Source organism: Primulina huaijiensis, chromosome 1 (genome assembly GCF_012295235.1).
Source record: "Primulina huaijiensis isolate GDHJ02 chromosome 1, ASM1229523v2, whole genome shotgun sequence".
NCBI classification, from domain to species: Eukaryota; Viridiplantae; Streptophyta; class Magnoliopsida; order Lamiales; family Gesneriaceae; genus Primulina; species Primulina huaijiensis.
In genome coordinates, this window is record NC_133306.1 from 23130205 (window position 1) to 23150880 (window position 20676).

At 34.2% G+C, this 20676-nt stretch overlaps 2 protein-coding genes across 3 annotated transcripts; both read left to right on the top strand.

The window, feature by feature from the left end:
• The first annotated feature begins 4441 nt into the window (after window positions 1–4441).
• LOC140963927 (probable 2-oxoglutarate-dependent dioxygenase SLC1) lies at window positions 4442–6448 on the top strand. The gene is made up of 4 exons (XM_073423423.1): window positions 4442–4847; window positions 5116–5363; window positions 5583–5937; window positions 6014–6448. The coding sequence occupies exons 1-4, from the start codon at window positions 4560–4562 to the stop codon at window positions 6272–6274; spliced, it is 1152 nt and encodes a 383-aa protein (XP_073279524.1). The 5' UTR covers window positions 4442–4559; the 3' UTR covers window positions 6275–6448.
• A 2268-nt stretch (window positions 6449–8716) lies between these two features.
• Window positions 8717–19914, top strand: LOC140985879 (uncharacterized). Of its 2 annotated transcripts, XM_073453826.1 has the most exons (21): window positions 8718–9688; window positions 11943–12014; window positions 12111–12315; window positions 12403–12499; window positions 13057–13152; window positions 13255–13344; window positions 13465–13602; window positions 13684–13773; window positions 13875–13956; window positions 14073–14132; window positions 14210–14262; window positions 14363–14529; window positions 15123–15336; window positions 15468–15525; window positions 15600–15656; window positions 15754–15999; window positions 17489–17553; window positions 17669–17725; window positions 17820–17913; window positions 19132–19272; window positions 19376–19914. In XM_073453826.1, exons 1-21 carry the CDS (start codon window positions 8981–8983, stop codon window positions 19502–19504), a joined length of 2919 nt encoding a protein of 972 aa, XP_073309927.1. In that variant the 5' UTR covers window positions 8718–8980; the 3' UTR covers window positions 19505–19914. The 2 variants fall into 2 exon arrangements, with proteins under 2 accessions (XP_073309931.1, XP_073309927.1); XM_073453830.1 differs by lacking the exon at window positions 13684–13773 and having other exon boundaries at window positions 8717–9688.
• The last annotated feature ends 762 nt before the right edge of the window (window positions 19915–20676 follow it).

Here is a 20676-nt window from a genome sequence, read left to right on the forward strand (position 1 = left end):
TATATATTGATTAATTGATAACATGATATCCGGAATGAAATTATTCTTATATGTAATTATTTATATTATTAAAAAATAGATCCAATTTTTTTTCGAAATATAATGTAGCAAGTTTGGATATTTTATTTGTATTCGATTTTGAATCGAATCAATAAAATTAGTACAATGAGATAGCAGCTCGAAAATCGACTAGAATATTCATAAATATGGAGATACATCTTTAAAAAAATTTAGAGAGCTTAATCAACTCGTTTATACCCTCAACCAAGTAGTCAAAATCGATCCTAACATTCATAATAAATTATATTACTTTATAGGCTCAAAAATTTTAAGTATATAAAGGTGGATAACGTAATTGATTTCATAAAATTTAGTGGTCGAATAGCACCTATATATCCATCGTACGTATATTTGTTAAAGTTTTATTTATTTATTTTATTAGTTTATTTATATAAGGGTTACTGGTACTTAGAATCTAACTTCCATGTGGTCTATGTTATATTATATACACACACAGTTTAACCACAAACAAGGCTTCGACATCCAACTAGGTTTTACGCATTAAAAATAACAAGACTGAAAATTTCACAACTCAATTTATACGAGACTAAAATCGACATGTTTCCTATATATAATCCAATTAAAATAAATCTGAATTTTGTAACTTTTGAGGAGTTGTGATAACATATTATAAACATCTGTGTAGATAAATTATAGTTTATTATATTATATATTGTCTATGCTTCTAACGCGTCAAAAAGCAGAAGTCCCCAAAATAGTATATTGGTAGTATTTTAAAATTAATAAAATTTTGAGGTCAACTACTTTATATATATATATATATGCATGGTTTGGGGATTATACGTATGCTTACGTAGGCATTATAATCTATGAGACATTGAACTATTTTTTCAATAATTTAAAAATCATATTATAAATATTTAACTCTTTATTAAAAAATAAAAATATGGATTATATTTAATTTATGAAAATTAAGTCGTTTAGATTGCATATAGGACCTTAAAACTTAATTTTATTTATAATTCCGATCGACTATACTTTCGCATTATTTTAGTTTTGGTTTTTTTTTTTTAATTCTTCTCTATTTTCTGGAACCGGGACTAAATGCTAGTAATCGATCGTGATTTCGAAAACTGAATTTAGTTTTCATTTTTGGAAGATATTTGGCCTAGACTATTTCTAGCTTTTTTAGTGTAAGGTATTGGAATATTAATTTAATTAAAATTTCATGTCAAATATATACACACACACGCTTAATTATGTAAGGATTTTAAAACAACTGTAATATAAAAAATTTATTAATTAATACTATTTATATCATAAATTTTGCTAAAATTACAAAGATATTAACATCAAATATCTTAAAATATGAATCTTAAATTTGTTATAATATATTTTTATTTCCCATATCGCGTCAGAAGTTTACTTTTTAGAGTATCATAAAATATTATGAAATAACGCTGTTGATGTTTCGAGTGTGTTGTGAATCAGCAAACCTTGTCAATACTTAATATAAATTTTATGAATCAATAGTAAAAATATAAAATAATTTTTCAAGAAATATGCATGTACATTAGCCCTGGACAATTATGACTCATTTAATTAAGAAACGTGTATGCAATTTAAAATTGCTGAGTTGGATACGTACCCCTCGACCCTGTTATTATGCTTGAAAATGCAGTTGTCTTAGGCTTTTTGTGTTTGATCATGCATGATGACAATTAGACTTGAAAATGCAGTTGTCTTAGGCTTGTGAAAGCGTTTAGGTTGAGTTTGAATCGATGGATTTGCTTTGAACGAAGAGATGATTTGAAAAATGAATTAAAATGACACCCTTATTTGGATGTATTTGAAAATCTACCATAGTTATTATTGAGATACGTACCTTTGAATTTTCTCTATCTAAGCAAGACAAAAATCATTATATCAAATACATTCATCCAAACACACTCTTATAGGAGCCTAATAAATTAGCCGGCCTTTGTTGGTTAATTGATCGAAGTTAATTATTATTATTATTTCACGTAAAAGATGACAACGGCAGCCAAAGGAGATAATTGAAACTTGGTTGTTATCGACTAGCCGTAAGTCGTAATTAGTATGATGGTCGTGTTTTGGTCTTACATACCTATAATAAAAGATGTGTATATATATGTCGAATTCGGGTTTGAGACGTAACACATTCAAGCTTGATTTGAACATGATTTTGACGGAGCTCCTTACAAGCAGCTCGACTTATTTACACGCTTAATAAACAGTGTTGACAGTCACTAGTTACCTGTTTTTTTAATGTCAAGTGTATTGGATAAAAAAACGAGTCGATATGGAACTAAATTAGGGTTATTGATTGACTAGGGAGTTGACAGCAAAATTCCCTGTGGGTTGGCCAAATCTGGTGTACTCGATCCGATCCGAGGTCCATTTTCGAGTTGACCAAGTCGTTCATGTGACCAACAGCCCTAATTCGGAAACGTCCGATCAAAATTAGTTTAAAGTCAAGAATGGCGTAACAAGAATAAATCAAGTCTCGAAAACAATGTAAACGTACACACAGTGTAAACAAGTGGGCTAATTAATTCAAGACCTTAACATAGGCTATTTCTACCTACAATTAGTGACATGTATATGTATTAGATTTCAAGATCGGAGGGTCCGTATATTTTGTGTACATGTCGGTAATTATCAATGATTGGTTAATAATAGTGATAAAAAATAATTTTGTGTTTGATCATGCATGATAACAATTAGGCTTGAAAATACAATCGTTTGAGGCCTTTGAAAGCGTTTAGGTTGAGTTTGAATTGATGGATTTCTTTCGAACGAAGAGATGATGTGAAAAATAAATTAAAATGACATCTTTATTGAATGTATTTGAAAATCTACCAAAGTTATTATGGAGATACTCTTGAATTTTCTCAATTTAAGCAAGACAAAAATCATTATATCAAATATATTCATCCGAGCACAATCGGCTTCTTTAAAACAAAAAATGGCAACTAAAATTGAACGTCGCATCGAAGAGAAGCTACACTTGATAAAGTTACTTTCGTGCGCACCTTGCGTCTAAGATTCTAGCACATTTATGTGCTCTAGCTAGTGTGCCTTAATCAAAGTACTACGTACATGTTAAATAACTATACATTTGAATTAATCACGGGGCTCAAAAATCTTGGGAGACGAAGATGAAATGAGATTGCAATAGATATAATTTGTCAAACTCGTGGGTTTGTAGGGTCAATATTGATGTGTGAAGAAATAATCCAGCAAAAAATCAGCACATATGCTATATCTACCGTGCACATCTATATTAACATTAGTGTTACCTCATCGGTGTTCACATAAATGTAAATGAACCCAAACAGCAAAATATGACTGAAATATGAATGTTCGAATTTTGTTCGAATTAGTTCTATTCGAGTTTAAGCTTGAGTCGAAATTCGAAAATAATTTAAAAAATTTGGCTCGAATTTGGTTCGAATTAAAGCTCGAATTCTAGTTCGGCACGAAATATTCGAACATGTTTGCCAACTTTGCTCGAAAATATGTACACCAAAGGCTTTTATTTATTTAATATATAATAATATTAAATTAATAAAATATTACGGTTCGTGAACTATCGAACAAAATAATTTTGACTAATTCGAACATGTTCAAGTTCGACTCAAATTTGATAAACTTGAATGTAAATCAAATATTTTTGGAATCACCTGGAACCGGTTCATTTATAACCTTACCAAACATACCAAAACTGGATATTACAAGAAATCTATGGATGGCGTCTCCTGTCCCTACAACATCTACTCGTCGCACCCATTTGTCAACGGTTTACGCAGTATAATATCAAAAACCAGTTCATAGAACCAAAACCATTTTTTGTCTCAAAACTGCTTACTTTTTTTAAAGACACCACAGCCTCCAATCGAGATCCCATCCCCTCTTTACACTGCAGCCTCAAGATTTACCCAATAAAAAAGAGACAATTTCACATATTTTACGGACAAAACCCAATCTTTTTGTTCAAATGTTAAAAGATCTTTTTTGAAAAATTAACGAGCCAGATTTTCTTTATCTATAAGTTGATGACTGAAAATTGGAGGTCCATAATTTTTTGTCATATATGCACATACTTTTAATGCGTTTATGAATGAAATCCTCCGGAAATAAGGGTTCCCAAATTCTGAAATTTTGATGCCATATGTACTTAAGATATTCTATTTCGAAAACTCTATTTGATTTCGGGATAATTTCATATGATTATGCTTAAAATGCATGTATATCATAAGAAATTGTCGACACGATAATGTCAACCATTAATTATTGATTTTTGTAAAGGCTTTAGACCTTTTCAAAAAGACACGAGGCTCTATGGATTTACCCCTATAAATACACACATTTTGGTTCTCTAGATTCCCATCTTCTATCTATCCATTTCACGTGAGTAATAATAATTCAGGTGGGATATACACATATTCATATACCGATCCTATTGCTTCAATACTATCTGTATCCATCCATTCATCTTCCACTGTGTTATAAAAATGTCTCCAGCAATGGCAGTCTCGGGGAAACTAAGGAATCAGGACGCCCTGGAAATTGAGTACCAGAAAGGAGTCAAAAACCTGTACGAAAATGGGATCAAGCATGTTCCCCGGAAATACATATTGCCTGTTTCCGAAAGGCCAAATGCGATCGGTAGCGAAAAATCTAGTGAACCCGAGATCAATCTTCAGCTGCCTGTAATTGATTTTGCCGAATTACAGGGATGTAATAGATCACAAGTTCTTAAATCTCTCGCTTACGCCTGCGAAAATTATGGTTTTTTCCAGGTTCGTAGCTTGTTCATGATCCCAGAATACCGTTATTGTTCAGAAGCGAAGAAGTGAAAGTGTTCTTTTTTTTAAAAAAAAAAAAACCGCTCATTTCAGACAAAAATTATCGAGGTTTACAAATTTTGAATCAGATTATGATCTTATTTTAAAATTTAGGAGAAGCCTCACCTTAGAACTTTTTTAACGTTTGTATATTCTGATCACATTACACTTTTTTTTTCATTACGACTGAATTAATTGACAGAAATCTACATATTTGTTACAGCTTGTGAATCATGGAATCCCAGATGAGATCATCAGCAACATGGTGAATGTAAGCAGAAGATTTTTCGAGTTGCCGTTGGCCGAAAGGGAGAAGTACATGTCGGCGGATACGAGCTCCCCGGTGCGATACGGGACCAGTTTCAATCAGGCCAAAGACGGTGTCTTTTGTTGGAGAGATTTTTTGAAGCTGGTGTGTCACCCTATAGAAGATGCTCTTCCTCATTGGCCTTCTACTCCGCTGGATTTCAGGTTAGGACCACGTCAAGTACGAGAATTATGTCAACACGTACAAACATTTATATAAAGTTAAATTATCCTACGTATTTTTGTCTAAAACTCCAAAATTGATGTTTTCTCAACCCTTCATAATTGGTACAAAATTACAAGTTCTCTACGTACGTACAATATACATTAAACCCTACATATATTTATGTATATATCGTGCTAAAAAATAACTAAATTTGTTAGGCAATTGGTGGCTGCCTACGCCGAAGAAACGAGATTCTTGTTCCTAATGTTGGTGGAAGCCATAGCCGAGAGTCTGGGGCTAAAAGACAGCAGGAAGAAGGGAACAGAGTCAGACAAGCTGAATGAATTATCCAAAGAATTCGAGAATGGGAGCCAGCTAATGGTAGTTAACTGCTACCCGCCATGCCCCGAACCCGACTTGACTTTTGGAATGCCACCTCATTCTGATTACGGGTTCCTCACTTTGCTCCTACAAGACGAGGTCAAGGGTCTCCAGATACACCACCAAGACAAATGGGTCACCGTCCAACCCGTACCTGGATCCTTCGTCGTCAACGTCGGAGATCACCTCGAGGTATACATATATACATATATAAACACTCTTCATATCATGTGTAAGAATCTTAAGTTTTCTTGATTTTTGTTTGCAGATATTCAGCAACGGTAAATACAAAAGCGTGTTACACAGAGTTCTTGTAAATAATACAAGATATCGCGTTTCAGTTGCGTCCTTGCACAGTTTTCCTTTCACAAGCACCGTGCGCCCGTCGCCTAAGCTTATCAGCGACGGAAGCCCACGGCGGTACAAAGATACAAATTTTGCTAGCTTTCTAGAGTATATTAAATCTTGCGACTCCACAAAGAAGAATTTTCTCGAGTCCAGGAAATTGAAATTGCAAGAATTCGAGTAGGGAATAATTATTTTAATGTTTACGTTTTTTTTTTTGTAAAATATGTAATGTTGCATATAAGTTATTTATTAGTGCATGAGTACTAAGATCATTGAGTGCAGAAAACATTGTATCCCTTTGAAAAATATAGGATTTCGAGGGCTTCATTAAATATAAGATAATTACTTATTTTTTATGGCAAGTAGCGTCAGTGAATGATTAATTATATCCCATTTAAATATTGTTCATGTCTTGTCTGCATATTTAGGTTCAACGAATGTCCTATATTGTACTAAATATTTAAGTTCAAACAACTGGATCAAGCTAAGTTGATACTTGTAAAATATTATCATGATTATTTTTTTTAAAATATTGATCTTAATTTATTTATTTATCCTTAATTAAGATATTCATTAATCTCAAATCTTTATCAAAATATTGATCTTAATGAATAGGCGATGCTTCCAAATTAGAATAGGCGCCATAAAATTGAATTTGGGCAGATTGTTAGGGCCGTACTACGTGCAGGTATCTTTCTTTGAATGAAAAATTCCGATGATAATTTTAAAAGTATACCAGTCTAATTCTTTCTAAATATATTTCGTCCTCGTGTTTATTAACAAAATTCAAAACATAACATGAATTTTTTTAAATCATGGGCAGCCAAACACTTTTTCCCTTCATTTACGGATCTATATCCGTGAGACAGGTCAACTCGGTTCATATATACAATGAAAAATAATATTTTTGACATAAAAAATATACAAAAACTCTTGTGAAACAATCTCACAGGTTAATTTCGTTATACGAATATCCAATCTGACTAAATTCATGAAAAAATATTATTTTTTATGTCAAAACTATTATTTTTAATGTTAGGCATAGGTCGGGTCGACCCCTATTGTGGATATAGATTATTGAGACTATCGCACAATATACTTACTCTAAAAACAATATTTTTCAAGAGTTGAGTCGGATTGGAGATTCATCTAACAAAATTAACTTGTGAGATGATCTCGTAAGAGATTTTTATTAAACCAATATATATAATTTTAATTTAGTTCGTGCCATTATATGGACCTAGCTCTTTTTTATTGCGTGAAGAAACCTGGCTCTGGTTTCGAGCACAAATGGTGAGCAACTTTTGGTTGGTGAAACGAACTATTAACTTAAATGGTACAACTATTAGGCTGAGATTTATATTTATATCCAAATTTCAAAGGAATAAATGGTACATATTTTTGGAAAAAAATAAATACTTTGCATCATAATAACTCATGTAATTACATTTTTCAGTACGAACCAAAATTCATAAATATCGAAGCCGTCGACGTTTGATTTTGTGTGTATATTGACTATAATGTTTTTTTAATAATTAATTGGCTTGACTTTGACTTCTAATGATAAAAAAGGAAGAAAATTAAATATTTGAGGCTTGACTTAGGACTATTTTCATAATTTATGATCCCCCATTTCTAGATTTGCACATTTAATTTACACACCACCATGTCATATTTTATAATTTATTTAAAATGGAATGTACATCAAGAAGGTGTTAGCACATATTTTATGACAATACGAAAAAAATTGATTGTTAATTCTAATATCCTAAGCTAACAAACTTACCATAAACCCACAAAAAAATATAACACTGAAAATTGAAGAAATAAACTTCTGACATGATTATATATTTTTTATGAATATTATGTATTTAGTATTTACAAATCAAAACAAATTCACAAAACATGAAATTATAATAAAAGTGGCTGAAATCTAAAATGGAAAAAGCCAAAGTGCTTTTATTTTCAACTTTTCACATTCTTCAACCACAATTGAACATATAATTGACCTCTATTTAATTTTTTTCCGAACTATTTATTTTATCGGACTTGAGCTAAATTAATTGGGCTGAATTTATTTTTAGCCCAATCATTTTGCTTGGCCGAAAATGGCTCATGATTTTTATCCATCACTCCATTAAATAATTTATTTCTCTTGAAACTTATAATGTGGATCGAAGAATTTAATTTATTTGACCTCGAATCATTTAAATGTGAGTAAACTTCAAATTCAAATTAAAATTCAATTAGTTTAAAAACATTTATTAATGATTATAATATATTTCAAATTCATAAAAAAACGTCATTTAAAATTCATCGTCAAATCACATTTCTCCACGTAAATCCGACTATCCTAATGTAGCATAAACTACTTTTTTTTACCATATACATCAATGTATTACCCTTTTTGAATGGGCAAACTTTTCAAATATTTTCTAATCAAGCAGCATAATTTTTGGAGAGGCACGAAACAAGTATGTAATGCATAAAGCGCATAGATACGAGTATGCTACGCCCGACTAGTATTCGAATTTAGCAAAGTCATCACGATTCTGCGTAAACGCGATCTTAGTTGTAATTGGCCAGAAAGGTAAAACGTTTTTTGTCCAGGGTTCTTTCTAAAACGCGATGTCAGTTCCAACTAGAGTATTGGACTGCGAGTTTACCAAGGAGTCCGCTGCAGGAAATGGAACCCGTCATTTAGTAGGTTTTAAAAGATTCTCACTCACACCTTCCATCTTTCTATCTTTCGCTGCTTGATTTGAGTCCTTTTACCTCTTCGATGCATGCTACTGTGTTCGATTTTTGACGTGGATCGGTTACTGAATTCTGTCTTTGTCATCTGTTGCTGTGTTCACTTGCACAGCATCAGTGGATTTAAAGAATTATGGAAGAGGACGATAAAACAGTGATAAATCGGGAATTAGGGCTGAAAATTGAGAGTTCAGTTCAGATAAAGGGGACCGAGTTTGGATCCGATTACCCCAGCCGGTCTGAATCGGCCGGGTTGGATTGTGTGGATAAAGGCTATGTCACTAGAGTTCGGCCTAGTGAGGCGAATGGGTTCGCTGTATATACAAGGAGTAAGAGGTTGAAGAGGGTAAGCCGGGGAGGGATTCGGTGTTTTGGTGAAGTGAGGGGTAATTCGGGAATTTGCAGCAAAGGTGACGAGGCCGTGGTTTCTAATGGTGAAGTTGGAGATCATGGTGGTGATACGGTGTGTGCGGGTGGGAATGCGGGTAATTTGGGTGATTCTGGCTATGTAGATGGTGAAATGGTGGAGGTTGAAGTAAAAGAGGAGCCAATGGTCGAGGCTGCATCTGTGGCGAGGAGCAATGGAACAAGAAGGTTTACGATAATTAAGTCTAAGGATGAGAAACTGGAAAGTGAGTTTCCTGGGGGTTTACAAGATGCAATCTCTTTGGAAGTGGAGGAATTGGAGAGTGAGGAGTTGAATGTGATGGCTAGTCCAAATGCAAGGAAGACAGAGATTTCTAAGAAAATTGCGATAAAAGGGAGGCCGACAACAGTGAAGGAGCTTTTTGAGACTGGATTGCTGGAAGGGTATCCAGTTTTCTACAATGGCGGCAAGAGGGTATTCTTCTCTGTAACTTTTCTCAGCTGATTATTATTCAATTATCTATTTCTCAAAATTTATGTATTAGTTATTGTTGCTGTTTTTAGCATTAGCCTTTAATTTCTTTTCCGGGTGTTGAATCACTTATTATACTTCAGAATTTTAGTATTGTTAATCCATCGGTCCAATTTCTAGTTCCTTTTAAAAAGGACTTGTAATGTGTGTGCACTGGCTGTCCGATGGGGAGATAAGTAGGGGTGGAGGTTTAGGGGTGGAGCTGGATTCTGTTGAACAATCTTTTCTCCCATTTTTCTTCCTTAGGATAAATATCCTTTCTCCTTCCAATAAATTAAATATTAAAATAGAGCATAATTACACAATAGAATACATAAATTTTTTTAGGTTCCTCCTTGGAGTGGTAAGTATAGTTTCTTAGTACATCTTAAATGCAACTTAAATCTATCAATATACAATGGATGAATCAGCGAATTACATCTCAAATGCGGATTTGTGCTAGCAGCCACTTAACTGTTCCTTGAAATCAGTGTTCTAAATGGCGGTTGAGTTGGCCGCTTAGGCGGTGTCTAGGTGGTAGGCGGCCCTCGACGCCCCCCGCCTACGCATGAGGCGGCGAGCAGGCGGTCCGGGTGAGGCAGTCAGCATTTTTAAGTTGTAGTTAACACAAATTTTAAAAACTTAGTCAAAGTCAACTAATTTAAAAATCAAAATTCTTGTTATTTAAATCACACTCCACTTTCTTTTTTTTAAACTTTTTGTTCTCACTCCTTCTCACTATCAGCCACTAATCACACCACACAAACTGTCCACCGCCGTCACCGGCAGTAGCAAGAAGCTTTAGGTTAGGAATTGTTTATTTATTATTTAAGATATTTTTTTATAATATTTCAGATTTTGTGATTTCAAAAATCAAATTTGTTTTCTTTTTCCAATTATTATTGATTTATTGTTGAAGATTAATGGCGGAAAATGATAAACAACCAGAATTGAAATTTAAGCCAAAGTCTAATGATATTGTTTGGGAATATGAGGTGTTGTATAATAAAGAAAAAAAGGATTTGATCACATGCAAGTTGTGTAAGATGCTTGTTAAAGGAGGAGTTTATAGTATGAAACATCATATTGCGGGTGTTGTAGAACAAGTTGAAGCATCTCTTAAAGCATCCGATGAGGAGTTTATATATTTATTTGCACATTATCTAGATGATATTATATTGTATGAAGCTTCTTTATGTTTAAACATTATTTAATTACGCATCTTACATAAAAAAATGATGACTATTTGTGATTATATTGCATGATTATATATGATTATCTATAAAAAATTACTTAAATAATTCAACCGTCTGGTCACTGCCTAGGCGGCCGAGGTGGTCACCGACCGTCCCGTCACTGCCTCCCGCCATTTACAACATTGCTTGAAATCAAACTCATGAAGAAGGCTTTTCTGATTCTTTTACGGAATAGAATCAATGACAAAAATTGATATTGTCATGATTATTTGGGCATATCGTATGATCGGATAAACTAAAAATAAAAGGGCAAAAATAATAAAAAAAATTTTGTTGCTTTGTTCTTTCCTTATGAATGACCGATTTGACTAGTAATTCCAAGTAATTGATTTTTATGAATACGGAGGTGTTGGGATTGTACGTATTTAATGCAATAACACATGTGTAATATTTAACAAAGATAAATGATTTTTTAAAGTTCCCCCCTTTAAAATTTAAAATCCAAGAAGATATTTAATCCAACAAGATAGCCAAGGAAATACAAATGATTTTTCTCTTTCTTAAATTTTCTTAAAAAATTTGTCCATCATGGTTATTATCATATTATGCGAATTAAACAATTGAAATTGCTGTAATCATCAATGTATTGTACCATGTATTTGTGAAGATGAATGCTGAGGGCTTATAAATTAATTAGGTCAATAAATTTACATGCTGGCTAGAAAATGTGATGAAAATGATTCTTATATGTTTGTTCTCTCACCAAGGTTTTATGATGAAAAGAGCAGATTAGCCTTTCACATGCTAATCCAACTCATGGAAACTGGATTTGACTGAGATGCATGAATACTCACATGAACTTGTATTGAGTCCAGACTCCAGAAGTGAAACTGTTAAAACTTGTTGAACTGTAAACTTTTGGATGCGACTTTAATCATGAGATTCCGAATTGAAGATATCGATTCCTTGCCCAAAAGTTTTTTACTGCTTGTTGCATCTGATTGGACATATTATCTCTATAGGGATTTCCACTACGTGGTAGCATAAAAGATACTGGAATCTTGTGTACGTGTAGTTCGTGCAAGGGAGTTAGGGTAAGCACTTGAATTTCTTAAAATTTCTTGGTTCAGTCCAGTTCTCATATTTTGTGTATGAGTTGCATGGATTCAAGAGATATGTTTACATTATAGGTAGTCCCACCTTGTCAGTTTGAGATCCATGCATGTAAATCATACCGGCGCGCCTCACAGTATATATGCTTAGAGAATGGGAAAAGCCTCCTTGATGTTGTCAAAGAATGCCGAAAGTCAGCTGTAAAGACATTAGAAGAGACGATTTATAAATTCGTTGGCCCTATGCCTGTGAAGGAATCTGTTATTTGCATGAATTGCCAGGGTGTGTATAAATTTGTTTCTGCGATATACTCCTGCGCGTTGGTTGCTATTACACTTTGAAGAAAAAATTTCGTTCTTTGGTTTCTAGGGCCATTTCTTGCAACAGCTTCGGAGGTGGAACCGGTTTGTGATTCTTGCATGATTATTGAGAATTCAGAAGTCGATGCAGGATGCACAAAATCTAGGTACTCTGCGCTGAAGATTATCTCTTTGCTCAAACTCTCATCTATTGTCTGATAACATGCTACCTGACTCTAATGATTTTGAGACTGTTGAAAATGTTATTTCACAAGTTGGAAGTTTTAATGCTAGGAGTATTATATAGTTGAATTACTTTGAGAAATATGAAGTTTTCGAACGGCGTTGAAGATTGCCAGATTTTGAAAATGAGGTCTGAATGATAAAATAAAAATAATGCACGATGATTTGTGGGAATGAATTAGATGCCTGAAGTTGTAAATATTAATGTCCAACTTGATATTCCACTTGACTTTCAGACTCTTAAAGCTCCATACTTACCTCTCGTCTCCTTTGATGTTGGGAAGTTAATATATGGAAGCTCCTAAATTTAAACAGTAAATGCAGCTGTAATTATGTATCATGGTGTGCGATTTGAGTTTTGTTTTTAGCTTCGTCAATTATACACAAAATAGATCATTGAATTTGATGAACTCAAGTTCGATAATCTTAAAGCTAGGTACTTCCCATAATATTAATTGAATCGTTGACTTGGCACTTCCAGGCCTTTGGAGCCATTTTTAGGCTTGAGAATTTCTGATAATGGTGAAGTGCATAACACTCCCAAAAGTAAGAGTCGTCGAGGAAGAAAAAGAAGAAAGTATGCATCATCTTTTAGTTTCGGTCCTTTTCAATTATTTCCTTTACTGCTTTTCAGAGGGATTGAAATGATGAAAGTGTTCCATTTATTTTCCCTTTGCAGGCATTTAGAGTTGGCGTGTAATGCAAAATATCCGCAAAGATCCCCATTGCTGATTTCAAAGAGAAGGGGCCAGCAGAAGATAATGAAAATGTGGGCATTTTTCTCTCTTTTAAGTTGATTGACATTTATTTTTGTTTCTGGAACTCAAATTATTTATTCTTTTAATCCTAAACTTTTTCTCCCTTTTGATTTCTTTCTGCTTGGTTCAAGTCGTCAGCAACCATTTCCAAACTTTTCTGGAAGTGCTTTGGCAAGCCATTCGAAGTCATCTTCTGATTTACGTGCTAATGGTAGTGATTCCTCGCAAGGATCTATGAGGAACAACACTACGAGAAAGATCTTAAAGAAGTTGGTGTTTATGACTATTCTTTGCATGTCTTGATTTGTAGTACTAAATAATCTATTCAACTGTTCTATTGTGGTGTATAGGTTTTCAAATACGTCACTTTCCAAGCCCTTAAAAAGTGGATCTGCACGCATATCCACAAAATCAAAGAGTTCACCAAAAATTACTAAAAAGTCTGTACTTTTAGCTTTGGTGTTTTCTGATCAGAAACCTGATTGTCTTATTTATACTTCGTCTACATGCCATATTAGAAAATGTTCATGGGTCTTCGCAGAGATCAGAAAATGCATAGGATGGTCTTTGAAGATGGTGGGTTACCAGATGGAACTGAAGTTGCTTATTATTCTAATGGCAAGGTGATTCAGATAGATGCTTTGTGTTATTTTACATCCACACCCACGTAATGTGTGAATGTATTTATCTATTTGTTTAGATTATTTCAGCATTGTAATCACTCGCTTGTCTTCTGTAGAAATTGCGTGATGGCTATAAAATGGGATCGAGTATAATGTGTCGCTGCTGCAACACTCTGGTACTTGTGTTAATGTTGTCTTTGAAATGCTCCATATTTTACCAGATGTACTATTTCTTTTTACCTACTTTGAGCAGGTTAGTCCATCTCAGTTTGAAGCTCATGCTGGTCGTGCCTCCCGACGGAAACCGTATGTGGTCTCTGATTATTTTTCTGTGCAATGTCAGCTTTCTGAATTAACATTTAGTTGTTTCCATTTAATTTCCTTATGTATTCTAGTTTTTCTGTAGCTATATGTATATCTACACTTCTAATGGGGTGTCCCTCCATGAATTCGCTGTCTCGCTGTTGAAAGGGCGCAAGTTATCTGCAAAAGACAACGATGACTTGTGCATCATTTGTGCAGATGGTGGGAAACTTGTGCTTTGTGATGGGTGTCCCAGGGCCTTCCACAAAGGTGAAGTTAAGATTTATGATGTGCATATGTTGATGTTGATTTTTCTTCACATTTAGCTGAAGAATCACGTCTTTTCCTGTAATATGAAAATTTTGCGAGCCACATTTTTCGAACATATATATTTATGTGTGGGCTTGTGTTAGATTTGGATGGCATGCAATATTTTCTATTTTAAGAAATGAGTTTTTTAAGTAACTTCTCAATGTCCGAACGTAGCACTTTTTATTTATATTAAAGTTTTTAATCTCTTTTTGCTGAATGTGCTTGTATCTGTGGGGTTGCAGGGCACATCCTGTAGACTGTATGTTTGTCAAATTAGCACAACCCTTCTTCGTTGTTCAGTCTTGTTAAATATATGGCTCAATGATAGGCAAATTTAATGTGTGAACATCAACTGGAGATCTTTGTGGGACACTTCGATGGAAAACATTATGAAACTTGTTCTATAATATACTTGCATCTAGTTGATGCCGCATTTTCTTAAAATGATTCTGGGTTTTCTTTTGAAATTCTCCCGATGTTTTGTACATGTAGGGATTTGCGATGTTCATACAGATCTTATGTCTAACCGCAATCTTTATCTCGCGATGCAGAATGTGCCTCCTTGTTGAGTATTCCTCGTGGCAAATGGTACTGCACGTATTGCCAGAACAAGTTCCAAAAGGAAAGGTTTGTTGAGCACAATTCTAATGCTGTTGCGGCTGGAAGAGTTCTAGGTATTGATCCCATTGAGCAGATAACAAATCGCTGCATTCGCATTGTCAAAAACCCAGAAGAAGCTGAATTGATAGCATGTGTTATCTGCAGGTTACACACATGACACATATATAGAGCAGTTTCCTTGATTCTTTTATTTTTCGTTTTGGATTTACCTGATGTTAGATAGTCATTGTAGTTAATATTGTTTTTATTGATATATGAAGTTACTTTGTTTGCAGAGGCTATGATTTCAGTAAATCTGGTTTTGGTCCTCGTACTGTTTTACTGTGTGATCAGGTATTTTTCTTACTTTTGTTGTTTTACTCTGTTATATTGTACCATACCCTAAAAAATAATTTGGTCTTTCCCAGTGTGAAAAGGAATATCATGTAGGCTGTTTGAAAAAATGCAAGATGGCTGATCTAAAGGTGCACACAGTCTTTTAGGTTTAATCTGGATCAATTACCTTTTTGTTCCTAGACTCTTGTATATTTCTCTCTGAATCTGTGAGCATCTGTTGTGAAGGAGCTTCCAAATGGAAAATGGTTCTGTTCTTTGAATTGCAAGGGCATGTATTCCGCTCTCCAGGATTTACTGAATGCTGGTGCTGAAAAGATCCTGGACTCTTCTCTGAATATTGTAAGGGAGAAGCATATAGAAAAGAATCCAGTTGCTGAAGTTGATCTTGATATGAGATGGAGGCTTTTGAATGGAAAAATTACTTCTCGGGAAACCAGAGTGTTGCTGTCCCAGGCTGTAGCTATATTTCACGTAAGAACTGTTGCATCATATTTACTGTTCATTTTCATAGTTAGTAAGATTGAGTTTGGTCAATGGCAAGATCTGAGAAATACTTGCAATGCTAGACACACAATGTTTTGAGTCTAGCGTAAATTTTTTTTATTTTACCTGGTGGGTAATTATTAGTTACAGAAGTACAGAACTATGAAATAATGGATATCAAGATGGCTGCTAGACACACAATGTTTCGAGCTGAGTGTAAATTTTTAATTTTACCTAGTGGGTAATTATAAGTTACAGAACTATGAAATAATGGATATCTAGATGGCTGAGATCTGTTTTTAAGTGTACCCGAGAGTGAGTCTTGGGGAGAAACAAGGTTGTTGGTCAGTGCCTTTCTTCTAGGTGAAGGATGAATCACAAATTGCATAAAATTGATTAATCTAAAAGTGTGACTCTAGTTTTATAGAAATGATTGGGCATGTTTTGTTTTGTATTTGTGAAAATATTGTCCACCTCCATGATAATTCAATAATTATTTATGTAAGAAACCACCATAGCAGAACCTAACCAATCATACGTTTCTTTTCTATAAAAAACATATATAATGAATTGAATTTTTTTTCCTGCCTAATTAAACTGTGCGTGATTGAAGGACCACTGACCCAGAGCAACACATATTCAGCCTTTGCCTTCTAATTTTTCTGTAAAAACAAAATTAAGAAGAATTCAATGGCAAGCTTTATTACTTTACTAGAATAGTTAAACCAATGACTGTCAGCGCGAAAAATCTTGATAAAACAAATAATTTTTTTAGATAGAACTTTTAGTCTGACGTGCTTTCATTTGTAAATAGCTTCTACTTCCACACCGATAATGACTGAAAACAAAAATAATTGATAGTTTCCAACGTTTCTTTTCTGTTTTTGGAGCTTTAATGTGTACTTTTCAACCGTGTATGAAATTTTTTCATGAAAGCAATGAGATAGGGAAGAATTTTTTCATGTTGTTCCCTGCATTAACTTTGCAAACCAAAATTATCTTGATTGTAGATTAGATAATGTGCTTTGCTTCGGGGTTCCGAATTTAATTAAATTATAATCTTGCTCTACCAAACTAGGAGCCAGTTAACTAGGATGACATTGCCCCTAGTATATCTGAATCAAAATGTTGCTAATTGGCAGCTAGAAATAATACTAAAATTGCATGTGTTCACTGTTGTTGCATGCATGTGAATTCCATTTTATCTTACATATAGTATTGTACCTGTTTGTTATTATCTCAAACAAGTCATCTGAATACTAAGTTCTTATGGTTTTCTCTGGCAGGATTTTCTGCAACTGTCATCCCAAATTAATTATGAACTGTTAAGCTGATTAGATATTTTTTTTAACTTGATCACTTTATTGATGCTTTAGTTTTCTGCCCTATATTTTTCTTCATTTTTTGATACATTAATGTTATTCTGTGGATAAGACAAGTGTGCATCATTGGATTTGCTTATCAACTTGTGTTCCAGGATTCTTTTGACCCAATTTTGGACTCAGAAACTGGACGAGATTTTATCCCCTCTATGGTTTATGGGTATCGTCTAATTCTTTAACCTTTTATCTGCCTTGTATGCTTTTCTTATCTATGTTCATGTCTTTGCTCTTGTCCTCCCTCAATATTCTTCCTTTTAATCCTTACTCCATGACAGGAGGAATATTAGAGGCCAAGACTTCAGTGGAATGTATTGTGCGATATTGACTGTGAAGTAAGCACCCTACTTTGATTACTGTAAACTTTCCACCTTTCATCTTCTGATAATTTAATTTTCACGCTTAGTTACTCTTACATACATGTTGCAGCTCAATAGTTGTATCAGCAGGGATTTTACGAATTTTCGGACAAGATATAGCTGAACTCCCGCTGGCTGCAACACGCAAGGGTAACCACGGCAGGGTAAGTTTTTTTATTTCTTATTCATCAGGAACAGTCCTTCTTATATTACATTTCCAACTTTTTAGGCTTATTTATGTTCTTTTGGATTGTCTGGGTTTGGGAGATTTTTAGTTTAGATTTTTGATTACACATATGCCGACAATGCTTTTCTTAAATATTTCATTTACATAAATAAAAAACCAAATTTTGCTGTCTACCTCCAATAAAGCATTCATTCTCAGGTGCCCTTCTATTTATTTTTCGTTTGAATTTCCCAGGTCCTAGACGTTCTCTATTTTAAGGTGAATTTCATTATTATCTGTTAACAATACAGAACAAAAGAAATATGCGATATGCTCATGGAGCCATTCTGAAGAGAGAACTTGAACAATCCCAAGCAAGTGTTCTATGGTACAGTAACAGCTATAGAAGCAAGTTTGGTTATCATGCATAAATTACTGGTATACAATGGATTGACAAGTTCAGAGAATGTAGCATACTCAACTTAATAGTTATACTGTCTGTGTAAGTGGTTGAACTTACGAAAAACGTTAATGCGGTGATTGTATAGGGTATTTGGTGTCTGGGTGATTGTTGATGGCAGAGAAGTTAATTAAGTGAAGGCAGATTATTAAAATTAAAATGCCACTTAAAACTGGAAATTGGGAGCAACAACATTTACCATTTCCTTGTGGCTGGTGGTTTTGGACTTGGTTGGCTGTGAAATTGTGCATTTGCCACGTCATGATATTGGCATCAGTGGGGAAAATTATGGTTAGGTGGAGAGTAGTAACAGCTGGAACACGTGAGCATCAAATAAACTGTTATGTAATTTTTTTGAATTCTGATGTGAACAACATGATTATTAAGTGTAGGCATGAATTACGGCTTTTCACGCGAGTGCAAAAGATGCCTTAAACTCTTATTAAGGTGACTGGACTTAGAAATATTCCACAGAGATTAAGAACTTGACACACTATATAGATGTCCGATTCACTCAGAAGGTACTATTTCGCTAATGTTGGCCATCCTACTGCGGGTTCTTGCATCTCGGATGCTGCGTGAAATATCTTAATGTTGAGATAAACCTAATTTTTCAGATTTTGAATATGGTTTCTCCCACCTAGGTTAGGTGGCATGAGTAGGGACTCTTAATTTGTTTGCATCAAGATATACTTCGATCTTTGTCATGATGTTGAAGTATTTGTGGCACTTCTCATGAAATTCAAATATTTCCAGGGATACTTCCAAGTCCTTTACTCATGCATCGAGAAATTACTTGCATTTCTGAATGTCAGAAGCTTTGTTCTTCCAGCAACTGACGAGGCAAAATCAATATGGACGGAGAAGTTTGGGTTTAAAAAGATACCGGAAGAACAGGTACAACTCTGCCTCTTTTCCTGGTTTCTTTCATAAATAGAACTGAACGTGTTAAAACTAATAATCTTTCTTGGCGTACTATTCTGGTCTTGTACATTTGCAGCTTTTGAATTACAAAAAGATCTGTTGGCAAATGGTAACTTTCAAGGGGACGTCTATGTTAGAAAAACCAGTTCCTAAATGCGGTGTTTTAAATCAAGACAAAGAAGATTCTGATGCCTCCTTTCAGTGATTGAAAGGATTAGCTAAGCAAAGCCATTGAAGCCATTTTCTTTTTCGGCTCGATGCGTTATTGTATATCATCTCTAATTTATCTTCATAGTTTTGACCAGTTACTCAAGTGAATCAGGAGCTGCGGATGAACTGTGGATGAGTTCTTAGGACCCAGAAAACACTGTCAGAGGCTTTTTTTATGCCATGTGGGATATGGGCATTGTAAAAATTTGTCATTTGATGTTAATTCTTGGTGATGTAACAGTAGGTTTCTCTCGTTATTTTTTTCGTTGCTGTGGTTTTTAGCTTCTTGTAAATAATTCTTGGATAGCGGGAAATGGTTTAATTAGTGTGTGTGTATTTTGCACATATGATGTAACTGAAGATTCGTATTTGCTCTATGGATCTTTATACTTCTCCCCGGGATAATATTCTGTCATCTTATCAAAATAGCTAATTTAATGGGAACTCTTCCTTTTTTTTAATGCTTGTTTAATGAATTCTTCTGCTACATCTGGTGAAACTTAGCTCTCTATTACGTTGGCCGACAGTTTTTCGTGTATATCAATCACACCCTATATACTTATCGGGACATCAATTGCATGTTGGTTCTAGGTTGAATCTCTTTGAGTAAGATCCAGTTTCGAGTACCGTGAATGAAAGGTATAGGAAACTTCATCGACGGTAGATTTGATCTGACCCGACTGATGTGGATTAGTTTGGGTCTGATATAGCTCTAGGATTTGAGGTTTTGCGTGGGAAAAGTTAATAAAATTATTGGAATATGGTCAAATATTGGCAATGGCAAATATATGACCAAGTAGAATCAATTATCAAAGTACCCATTGAATTCTTTACTTCTGAAGTTTGAAGAGCGTATCAGCTTTGTTAGATCGTCATAAATTAACAACCCTCACTCTCACTGAAATGGGTACTCCATGTTAGAATAATCCTTAAATTTGAATTTATTTCCCTAATAAACGGGGTGGCGTGAACTTCTGGTTGTGACATCTATCAGGAAAATTAAATTATGTTGATCAAATTATTCGATGTTATTAAATTTGCTCGGCAAAAAGTATATATTTTATGGTAAAAGTCTCTTTCACGTATTCCTTTGAACTCTTCGAGATACCATGTTCTTAATATACACGGACACCATAATTCCCATTCATCATGAGACCACTCGCAAGA

Coding starts and splice junctions, on each gene's coding strand:
- LOC140963927 (XM_073423423.1), top strand. CDS start 4,560: ATGTCTCCAGCAATGGCAGTCTCGGGGAAACTAAGGAATCAGGACGCC. Junction 5,364..5,582: donor TCTACTCCGCTGGATTTCAG/GTTAGGACCACG, acceptor TAAATTTGTTAG/GCAATTGGTGGCTGCCTACG. Junction 5,938..6,013: donor ACGTCGGAGATCACCTCGAG/GTATACATATAT, acceptor TTTTGTTTGCAG/ATATTCAGCAACGGTAAATA.
- LOC140985879 (XM_073453826.1), top strand. CDS start 8,981: ATGGAAGAGGACGATAAAACAGTGATAAATCGGGAATTAGGGCTGAAA. Junction 13,153..13,254: donor CGAGGAAGAAAAAGAAGAAA/GTATGCATCATC, acceptor TTCCCTTTGCAG/GCATTTAGAGTTGGCGTGTA. Junction 19,273..19,375: donor AAAAGATACCGGAAGAACAG/GTACAACTCTGC, acceptor GTACATTTGCAG/CTTTTGAATTACAAAAAGAT.